General features: G+C 32.0%; 1 protein-coding gene across 1 annotated transcript; it reads right to left on the bottom strand.

The window, feature by feature from the left end:
* Nucleotides 1-5,559: 5,559 nt before the first annotated feature.
* Nucleotides 5,560-6,939, bottom strand: LOC131040496 (phospholipase A1-Igamma2, chloroplastic-like). The gene has a single exon (XM_057973437.2). The coding sequence runs from the start codon at nucleotides 6,937-6,939 to the stop codon at nucleotides 5,560-5,562; it is 1,380 nt and encodes a 459-aa protein (XP_057829420.2).
* Nucleotides 6,940-12,306: the final 5,367 nt, after the last annotated feature.

Raw genomic sequence — 12,306 nt, 5'->3', positions numbered from 1 at the left:
ATAAAACCTTGGGAAGCCTTAATTCTAATGCTTCATCTAACGAGGATAGTGTAGGTAGTACTAATGGTAGTAAAACTCATGCACTAGAGGGAAATTTTGAATTTTGAATTTTGAATTATAGGAACAAGGCTTACAAAATTGAGGAATGCAAAATGTAAGCAAACAGTGATTACACAATTTGAACTTTGTTGGAAGAAGAAAAACGACACAAATTCCAAAAAATAATCAAAATAAATTGGAATTTTAAAATTAGGGCCAAGGTTATGCAACTTAATTTTAAAATTAACAGAATTTTTAAAATTAGGGCAGATTAAAATTAACCTCTTAATTTTAAAATTTTTCTTGAAATTTGAAATGTTGAGTTTTGGAGGTATTTTTTTTATTCTAGATGGACTAAAAATGACAACATCAACCAATCTTCTGGATTTAGGTTATTAAATACAGTCATAACAGTCTCCCAAAATTTTAGGAAAAAGGTGAGGACCGTAGCGGGAATGCACATGGTCCGACCAACTTTTTTCAAAATTTTCAGGGATGAATATTACGATGATTTTAAAGCTAACACCCCAAAATTGGCAAATTTTACAATTTCTAGGTAGGTGAAATTAAGGCTCAAATGTGAAATAGTACCCTATTAGGGTTTTGAAGAAAAAGAGGAATTGAGTTGAAAATTTGAAAAAGGTCAACCCTAATGGATATGGACACCTTGGAAAATGATTAGAAATCTGAATTTGAATGAAATTTGCACAAATTCAATTAAATTTGAAAATTAGGGTTTTATGATCTAACCACTTAATTTTGAAATTTGAATTTTGCGAAAAAGGAGGGAAATTGAAATTTTGAATTGTAGGAATGAAGACTTAGGATGGGTCCTACCCCAAAATAGGGTAGGGATAGGGGCGCCACGCCTCTGTCATTCCCTTTTTTCTAGAACAAGGTGTAGACAATGTAGTGCGAAGGGCAAGGGAGAAGCAGATTCCAAAGGTTGAGTAGTCTTTGGTCTCCGATCAGGCTTGGGGATTTTATTTTGCATGTGTGAGGACCCTAATGTGGTCAAAAATTGCGAGGGTAACAATTTTGCAACACTACACTTTTGTTCCTATTTTGACATTATAAGGTTTTCGTTTTAGTAAAAGGTTTTGGGATCGAAACAAAAAAAATAGCACAAAGAGCCTAGCTCCAATGGACTAGAAATTTAAATGATATAGAGATCTAGAGAGCATGGTTCTTACATTTCTGGACCCTACTGAAGAAGAAAACTATATGAAAACTAGCCGAAATATGACAAAAAATTAAAATGCAAAGAGTCGAGCTCAATCTACAACTACTACCAAATTAAAAACAACAAAAAACCATATAAAATTTTGAAGGCAAAGAGTTGAGATCAGTCTACAACTATTACCCCATATTAATAGCAACCAGTGAACATTTAATCTTCACTGAGAGGATATTGCCATCAAACATAGGAGGGAATACCTCATGCCAAAATGAAGTGCACTACTAAAAGAAAAATTTCAAAAGGAATACAACATATCCATTAGCTTTGGGGATTATTTTCCCCCACACCTTCATCAACCTCTAGATCCATCTAAGATTGAGAGCTGCCAAGGTTGAGTCCCATATCCCTCAGTTCTAGAGATTCAACACCTTTAAAACCAACAAAAAATATTTTGAAGCCCTACAAGGATAGTCTTTAGTGTGAATCTTGACTGGTTTATAAGAAAATGGGTGATGGTTCATGAGGTGATGTAGGGCATAGAAAAGGTCAGAAAAGAGGGAGGCTTCTAATGATGAGATCATTTATGAAAAGATACTAAATTCCCCCTCAATAAGATTGTAATTATTGGAATCCAAACTAATTTTCATGGCATTCTAGATTTAAGCATACTAGGGTTTCTTTTTTAAAAATTTCCTAGGGAAAATGCCCCCAACCCAACCTTTTCTATCACATAGGTTATTTATTTCACCGTTCTTTATAGATTCTTAAGGGAAAAAAATCATGCTTGATGAATTGACATACTAAGAGCAACAAAGAGCTACAATTTTGCAAAATGTCAAAAGTATTGGACAAGAAAATGGAAACCACTTCAAGGGATGGGTGAATGTTTAAGGAAACTTAGGGTATATTACCTCTCTACCAATCACAGTAATGATGGTGCTGAGAATCTTGCTGCAATCCAAGGAGAAATATCGCTTCATTTGGCTAGGAGTGAATGAGCTCAAAGTAGAAACTCACATCGAGAGAAGGAGACAACAATTCTTTGGTTAAGTGGATTTTACTCCATTACTCCCTTTAGCCGAGGTCCAAATGACATACTAGATAGAAAATAACAACAAAAAAATAGATATTGAGGAACACTAATCTTGTAGAGTGGAAGAGAAAAAGAATTTTACAACTCTAGGGTTCTAGGTCTTGTTAAAATGGTCGAAAGCTTCTAATTTGTCTCACTCCTTATGAGACTCATTATTCTTTCCTATTGACTATATCACTTCTTGTAATCTTTATTTTTCCCTTACTGGCTTCTTTATAAAGTGTTCAAGCCCTACCCCACTTAATAAAAACAAACATTATTATGTTTAAACTAAAAAGTTAGCAATACACAATAGATGAAGATGGCTACTTGTCCTACCATCTTTGAAGGTGTGTGATAGATACAAATACAATCAATGGGAGGTGCAAGTAATATAATATGATTAACAATCATTCAAAATAAATAAAATAAATAAACAAATTATCAATTAAACTCCTAAAAAAATATAACTAAAACATAATCAAACCCAACTAGTAGGAAGTATAATTAGATTTCTCTAGATATTTCTCCTACTCATTACTAATTGTTGCATTTTTTAAATTTAGTTTTTTTGCCTCTCCATGCGATGCTTTTCTCTGCTATGAATTTGCCCCAGTTTGAGTTGGTGGTGAATATTTCATCTCCTGGTGGGGTTTTCTTTCTATCTAATATTGGTCATGTAGTGGCTGCAGTTGGGGCTCTATTAGTGGGAGCTCCTAGGCTTGTCACACTAACTTTGGATCCCTTTGTCTCTCTTACAAATTTGGTTGCTACTGCTCCCCCTAGGTCCTTTGGCTCCAGTTAGCATGCTTCCTATGTAGACCTAGTTAGAAAAATCTTGTCTGCTACCTTTAGTGCTAAGATTTCTACTTTTGGTAAAACGAAGGGCTTTGTTAAGTCAGTACCATGTGCTATTTCTACTCTTGTTATTCCCAAGGGGAAATCAGTGCTAGATTGTGAGGAATATTTTTCCAAGCATGGCTTAATCTACCAATTTTTTTAATTTATTTTGAGCCTTCGCTTCCCGATTTGTACCACTAGTTTTAGGTGGTTTGGTCACTTTCCGTTAAGGGTAAAATAGAGCTTTACCATTTTTCTAGAGGTTTTTTTGTGTTGTCCTTTGATTCTAAGGATAATTGGCAGGTTGTACTTGAAGATGAACCTTGGAGGTAGGATTCTCATCCCCTCTCTGTGCAACCTTGAGTTATTGCTTTCAAAACTTTGAAAGATTCGACTAATATTCTCCCTGTGTGGATAATATTTCTTCATCTTCCTTATTTTTGTGTGTGTGATGAATCCTATTAGTCTATTTGTAATTCTTTAGGAAGGTCCTTGAAGGTAGACCCTATGACTAAAGTCTTCGGCCACACTTCATTTTCTTGTATTCTTGTTGAAGTGGTTATTTCAAAATTTCTACCTAGTTAAGTCATCCTATAGGCTAATGATAGATCTTGGTGTCACCTAGTGGACTATGAGGAGATTCACTTTCATTATAGCCACTATTTTTTTACTAGACATTTAGCTTTCGAGTGCTCCCAAAATGCTTTCAAGTAGTCTTCCTCAGCTTGGTGGAAGAATACTAATCATAGCCATCTTATATATGACATTGGTGTCATAATTAAAGTGTTTAAGAACCAAGCATTTATACTTTCTTATTAAGGCATAAAATTATGCTTACTATTTTTATTACAATTTATTTATTAATATTATAATTTAAGTGTATATATAATAAGGGGTTCTTACTAAGATACAATTTTAATATTACTTCAAAATATGATAATACAAATTTAAAAATTAAATATTAGGTAAATAAACAAAATAATTATATTTCTTATATTACAATTTTAAACCAAAAATAAAATCTTTCAATAAAATATTAAATTTTATCTATGCTCTCAATAACTACATATTACTTTCAAAATATTGTGAAACTAGTAACTATTGAACTTAACATATAAAAAAATTTATATTATTTCAAAAAAAATATTACATATGTATAGATATAAACTTTTAAATTTAAATTAACAATCATTCCATATTATTTTATCTATATTAATCTTGTTTTTTATATATGATTTAACCGTGCGCTTTAGATATTTTGGCATACTTTTTTAATATGATTAAATATGGATAATAAGTTTAATTTCTTTTAAATTTGGTTCATGAATTAAAAATAAATAATTAATTTATTCTTTTATGCTTATCAATTGAGAGCAAACTCATGGAGCTCAAGATCCATCTACATCATTCTCTTTATCAATTTAGATTTTGAAACATCTATCAAACTAAAATAACTAATCTTCAAACAATGACAAAATAAAGACTTCAATTTCAATTATCTAACCTTGCTCAATTATTAGATAAGTATTTTTATTAATTTGTCTAATCTAGATTTATACAAAATAACTTTTTCCATATAATAAAACTAGCTAATGATCCTAATATTATTAAAACATTTTTAAAACATATAAAAAAAAATTATTTTTTTAAAAGTTAAACATAAATATAACTTCTCACACATATTATACAACACATCATATCCAACCACCTTTCATATACTTAATATTAAATATAAATTTTACTTATTAAAAAATTGCAAAATGTGTTTATCAAATGGACTTCTTCCACTTACTATTGTTAAAATAAAAATAAACAAAATATATACTTATCTCTATCTCTCTATCCCTCTATCATAGTGTCACATCTCTCTTTCTCTCTCTCCTTATTCCTATGCCTATTCCTATGCTTATCTATCTCTTTATCTCTTTCTTTCTCTCTCACTCTACCTCTTGCTCTCTATCTATCAATCTACTTATCTCTATCTCTCTATTTTTATCTCTTTATCTCTTTCTTTCTACCTGCCTCTACCTTTATCTCTCACTCTACCTCTTGCTGTCTATCTATCAATCTCTTTATCTCTATCTTTCTATTTTTATCTCCCCCTCTACCTATCTCTATCTCTATCTCTCTATCTATTTCTCTCCCTGTTTCTTATTAAATATTATATCCACAAGACATAGATTTATTACAAACAGCAACTAATGATTTGTTTTTGGGAAGGATACAACTTTACAAAAATCCTTGAAAATACTCTAAATCTTCTTTCGAATCCTTTATATTTTATAATATACTTTGTCACTGCTGTAAACAATGGTTTATAAAACATTATAAAAGCATATGATTTTATAATATACTTTGTCACTGCTGTAAACAAAGGTTTATAAAACATTATAAAAGCATATGATTTATTAAGAAGAAATGCAATGGATTAAAGGGGCTTATGCGGAAGAGGAACAGGAGTTGGAGTTGAAGGAGAGTAGACCAACACGCCATCTATGCGTTTCACCACTTCTTTATTTCTCCTTTTCCACCAGTTGGAAGGGATTTGCAGCCTTTGAATCAATAAGTCCGAGTATTTGTTAACTAGAGCTAGATCTCTCCCTGAGGGCTTAAAGGGCAATTTGTTATGTCCTTGAAAGCCATCAAGTGCGTGCAGATAAACCTCTAAGTTGTGGAAATTTGCAGGATTATACGTCTGCTTCAGGAAAGGCGAGCTGCTGCTGTCTAAACTAATCTCTACCCCCACATGAACATATGCCCACGGAAGCCAATGTAGAAGCCTAGTCAGCCATCCCAATTTTTCGTTGAAAAACATCCCAGGAATTTTTGGAACCAAATCCTTGTTGTTTACCACACGCAACACTTTGACGCCAATCTCTTCCGTATGTTGGGCAAATGACAAGTTCCGTACGCGCGGAGACGCGAAGGAAAACACTGTAACGGGAATTGAACTCACACCATATTTATTCACCATGATTTGTTTTATATCGTATGCGCTCAGCGTTGCCAATGCAGCACCCAAGCTATGCCCAGTAAATGTTATGCTCAAATCTTCTTCTTGCTCTTTGTATTCCTTCACTATTCTGGTAATCTCACCCACAACAGTGTCCCTTGCACTAAGCCTACATCTGACAGTGTCCTCGTCGGAGGAGGCATAACAACTGAGAAAACCCTTCTCTACCCTAGCCTCTGGATTTGAAATGGTTTGTATGTTGGAGCATGGTGTAGCCTTTGATGTCAATACAGGAACCAACACGTCTCTGAGATTTTGCATCCACTCGTACGGAGTTTGCGTGCCTCTCCATGCAACAACTATGTCGCGTCTTCCCAATCTCTTTATCTCATCTGGGTCATTGCAAACGGCAATATAACCTATCCAGGCAACGCCTTCACTTGACTCCTCGCCAAAACCGGACTCCAAAAGACTCGTATTGGCGTATATATATTTGGTAACTTGATACCCACGCCCACAATTTCTCAATTTCAGTCTCTGGGTGATCGAACTTTTGCTGCGCTTACAATTCCCATAGTATGCGGAAGAGCGAGTATTGTCAAATGAATCGTAGCATTGCTGTGCAAGATCACCATATCTGAATATCTCTTCTTTGAGAAGTGGGTTAATGGGATCGAGCATGCCATCCCAATGATTGGCACCCTGGATATCCCGCCATATATCACAAACTTTTAATTGTTTTGTTTTGTCTTGTACACCTCCATTAGTTTTCTCGTTTGGGGATATGGTATTACATCCCGATAAATAGGATTCGACCTCCTTCCAATGGCGAAAAGGTAATCGAGATATTGACATACTCTCAGTGCTTACAGTTGTTAGAAACGTTCAAGGCTACGGAAAAGAAATCGCTAACTCTAGAGGTATTGAAATCTCTGTTTGATGGCCTGATTCGCAAACTTCCTTCCTTTTAAGAGTTTCAGAGCAGTGGGTACAGATTATAAATACAGATTATAAATAGGCAATGTGGTCATGTAGAAAAGCGTTTCCTCCGGAACTTGGCAATTTACTTGACTTGGCCTCCTTTACTTTATCCGTTACAAATAACTGGAAAAAGTAAAACTAAAAAATTATCTGTAAAACAACAAAATTATTTGGAAAACCGACTTGACTTGGCCTCCTTTACTTTATCCATCACAAATATCTGGTTTCTAGTAGTACGCGTTCAGTCGTATTATGTTTGTCAAACCAATTTAATTGAGTTACCGTACGCGTCTTCTTATTTGTGGAAAAGTATAACTTAAAACAATTATTGGCGGCTAATTCTTACTCGATCTTGGTTAACATCTTTGTAGTTAGCACCTCACGTAGACTACAACAAAATGCACTATCTTCTTGTATGGAGTAACAATGGGGATCCATAAAATGTCACATAAACTTGCCCTAACATGAGTTTTAAGACTCGATATGAGTGAAAAGTATACTAGTATACATATATTTTAAAAAATCTATGTAAAATTCGCCGAGAGATATCAAATTTTAAAATATTTAAACATTCATTAATATGAATAAATCAACATACAAACGAAAGCTATGCAAGTAAATATTTGCAACATTCAAAAGATTTAGTACAAATATGTTATTAGGGTTAGGGTTTGGGTTAGGATATGCTAACATGCATGTATACATGTGTGTGTGTGTGTGTGTATATATATATTGGGTTAAGGTTAGGGTTAGGGTTAGGGATAGAGATAAAGATAGAAATAGGTTAACAGTATGGTTATAGTTTATTTTAGGGTTAAAGTTTGAGCTTAGTGATAGGTTAGGAGCAGGATTAGAAATAGAATTAGGATTAGGGCTAAGATTAGGGATAGGGTTAGGTTATGAATAAGGGTTAAGATTAGGGATAGGGTTAGGTTTACTATTAGAGATAGAATTAGGGTTAACAATAGGATTATGATTAATAATTTGACTCTAACCCTATTTAGACCATTATATAATTGAACCCTAACCATAATCTTAATTTAACACTTACACCAATATCAACCCTATTTAAGCAATAACCCTACTTAACCCTAACCCTAATTAAACCTTATTGATAAGTAAACTATAATTTGTAATAAAATTTTATCATTAAGATAAACTATAATAACAATTACAACCCTATTTTAAAGCATAAATCTCACCTTAAGCTTAACCCTAATTAATCTCTAGTTAAAATCTAGCCCTAACCCTAATTTCACTCTAATCGCATTTTAAACTAACACTAACCCTAACCCTCACTCATCTATAACCATAAATATAATTAAAACCCATTATTTTAACCCTAACTTAATAATTTCCCCTAGTTGATCCCTAATCTAACCATGACCATAACCCTAATTAAACTTAAACTCTAATCCTAATTGAAACCTAAGTCAAATATTTCTCTTATAACTCTAATAGACCCTAACCCAAATTGTTCTATAACCTTAAATTTAAGCTTAATTAAACCTTAACCCAAAAATTAACCATAATTCAATACTAATTTTAACCACATCTCTAATTCTAATTCTAATTCTAATCCTAGCTCTAATTATGATTCTAACTTTTTAAAACCATAATTATAAGCGGACTCATAATGCTAACCTTGATTGAATTTTAGCCTTAAGGATAACCCTAATTAAAACCCTAATCATAATTATAATTAAGTGTTAACCCTACTTTACCCCCAACTCTAACCATAACTTTAACCCTAACCCTAACTGAATCCTAAACCTAACCTTATTTGAATTCTAAGCATAATTTAACCCTAACCAAGTGAATTGGATATTTATTTTATAACACTAATTGAACACTAATCTTAAGTTTAATTAAACCCCATGATTTAAACCTTTACTAAAACCTAACCCAAATTGCAAACCAACATTAAAGTCAACTCTAACCCTAGTGCAATAATTTCCCCATATTGAACCATAACTTAACTTTAACCATCACACTAATTGAACCTAAAATCTAACTCCAATTGATCCCTAACCTTAACCATAACCATATGTGAGCTATAATCATAATATGACCCTAACTCAAAATTTTCTCTTATAACTCTACTTGAGCCCTAACCATAATTACACCCTAAACTAATTCTAATCAAATTGAACACTAATCTTAACTTTAACACTAATTGAACTATAACCCTAACCTTAACAATAATTTAACTCTAAATCATATCTCTAATTCTAATTCTAACTTTAAAATTTAACTCTATGGATAATTATAAGCCTACTATTCATAATTTTGTTTCTTACACTAACACTAACCCTAATTAAATTTGAACTTTAAGTCTTACCCTAATTAAACCTTAATCCTAATCCCAATTGAATATTGTTCATTTGTCTTTCTTCTATGGTTTGAGATTAAATTTATCAATATCCAATTACCTCTAAAATTGATATTTCCCCCTTTTTAATACATCCATATTAATCTCAGAATGTATTAATTTCTTCACATTTTACATTTTGTTCAATTAGAAAGTTTATTGTAAATAATTATTTTATATAGGTTTAATAGAAACATAAAATAATTAAAATGAGGATTAATTTTGGGATGTACTAATTTCTTCACATTTTCAATTTATTTTAGTAGTTTTGATGTCTATAACGCTGGGGTCCCATGGGAGGGGTTTGGGCTCTATTTATGTGGAAGAGACGGTCCCATGAAGAAATTTTTTTTGTGCTACCATATTATTTGGAATCTTTTCCCAAAAGAAACAACCCCTACTTTTTGGGCATGCAAATTTGAGGGGGTGCAAAAGGGGTGGGGCTAGAAATTGCCCCACCTGCTTAGAGATGTAATTTGCCACTTGTCAAAAATCTATATTTAATTTCTATTAAAAAATAGTTTTGAAGGGAAATGAATTATTTAATTTACAAAGTTATTGGACCACCAACTTAAAAACCCCAGCCTAAGAATTCTATATAGGTTTAATTGAAAAATAGAGAAAAATAGAATGATTTTTAATTTTAGAATGTACTAATTTCTTCACTTTTTACTTTCTGTTCATTTTAGCAAGTTTGTTGTCAAAAGGAATTCTCTCTAACTTTAGTTAAAATATTGAGAAATCATAATAAAGAATAACTTTTGGAATGCAATAATTTTTTATGTTTTACATTTTGTTCATTTTAGAAAGTTTGTTGAGAAGAATTCTATATGAGTTTAATAGAAACAATGAAAACATCAAAATAAGAATTAATTTTGGAATGTACTAATTTCATCTTATTTTTTATTGTGTTTATTTTAGGAGGTTTACTTTGATATCTAAAATCAAAATTATATATAGATTTAATTGAAACAAGAAACCTATTTTTATTATCTTCATTTTAGTAAGGTTTATTAATAATATATTTTTAAGATGATTTCTATGAATTAAATCCTACAATGAACAAAACGACAATATTACTAAAATATACTTGATTTATTTTTTTATTGTATCAATGCAATATAATAATTTTGTAGACTGATTTTTTATTTCTTAAATATTTATTAAAATAGCATTATTATTATTTAATATGATGATTTATAAACTTATTTTTTCAATCTTTCAATTATAACTTCCATTATTTTTAAAAATAATAAAATGTTTATTAAAGATATCTACTTTTGATAAAGGAAAATTGAAATAGGGCTCTATATTCAAGAAAATTGTTGAATCGACTGAATTGTGTTTACTAAATCATATGTAGAATGCAATAATGTTGTCAGGGAACAGGATTTGTCCATTATTAGTAACCAAAGCAACACGCTGCATTTGTATCCTTGAATCCTACATCAAAAAGTTCTAAAATATTTTCTGAGACACTTTTAGTTACGATTTTCATCCAACAGTTTTCAAACAATAGCGACAATTGTGTTCAGTTGTTGAGATGCTTATATGCTCTGGCAAGGCATGTGAAGCAAATAGTTTATGCAGAGACCAATAGCACACAAAGGTGAATACTGTGAACTGTTCCACAGAATATCACCAAAGAGATGTCATTGAATGGAACACATTGGTTAAAATATCTGTAGAGAATGCACAAGATCAAATCATTCAAAAGACTTCATAAAATTCCAAGCAAACGCACTTGGCACAAACATGCATGCAAAACAAAAAACCATATTAAAAAGCAACAACTATTACCAAAGATAGAGTGATAATCAGTGTGCATATTGTGTTTGATCAAGCGCCTAAAAATAACTCTCTCAGTCTCACACAGTCGTAGGGATATACACAAAGCGAATATGTTGAACTGCTTTGGACACTTCAAAATCTGTTGTGAGGGAAAAGACTGTGCCAAGAGTCAGTATACATGGTACAGTGGTGCCCTGCCTGCTCTCAACAATGCCAAAGAGAAAAAATTTAGAGAAATGCGAGAATTTTTTTACAAAAATGCTATAAGAAGACCCTTTCATCCATTCTATTTGCTTTTAAAGATATAATGCCACGATCCACAATTAATTTTCTTGGTGTTCACTTTTCTGTAACGGTTTTAGACAGATTTTATTCCCCTCTTCTATGGTTTCACCAGCTTGCTGAATTTGCAGTGTATACTGATGACTGCTATTGAAATAACCATGTACAAATTGTAGATTATGGTTGCATATTATGGTTGTGGGGGTGCAAGAATGGAGGCATTACAATTGCAATAACCATGATGTTGCTTCTGCCTTGCATCCTTTTTCCTTTCCTTTTGCTGCAAATCAATTCGATCATACATTAATTTTTTGCAGCCCATCAGATTGGATAGATAGAAAAGAAAATTATGGCAAGATTGCATGGATTTAACCAAAAGATTGCGAAGACATATATTTACAGAGATAATATTCTATAAATATCTTAATCTATAGATGTGGTCTATTAGACTATACTCGGCTCCCATTCAATACAGAAAAAACTAACATAAACTCGTTTGAGTCTCATCTAATATAGATGTTATTGTGCCATATTATACATAAACTTAAAAAAAATAGAAAGGAAAATGCACCAGAATGGTGTTCGAACCTCTGTGGTATTCTTCAGTTCAGAACCCTGAACACTGAAAACTCTCATGCGAAGCTACTCAAAATGGCAAGGTTGAGAAAATAGTTAGATAGAAACTACCAAAAAGAACACAAAATGGCAACTATATATTACCCCCAACCTTAATGTAGATTTAAAATCTATTAATGAGTCCACTCACATCAGTTACAAAAAAAGTTTTAAATACATGC

Source organism: Cryptomeria japonica, chromosome 9 (assembly GCF_030272615.1).
Source record: "Cryptomeria japonica chromosome 9, Sugi_1.0, whole genome shotgun sequence".
NCBI lineage: Eukaryota > Viridiplantae > Streptophyta > Pinopsida > Cupressales > Cupressaceae > Cryptomeria > Cryptomeria japonica.
This window is presented reverse-complemented; position numbering and strand designations above follow the sequence as displayed.

What these genes read in the sequence shown, in the direction of transcription:
- LOC131040496 (XM_057973437.2), bottom strand. Translation starts at nt 6,939, where the DNA reads ATGTCAATATCTCGATTACCTTTTCGCCATTGGAAGGAGGTCGAATCC.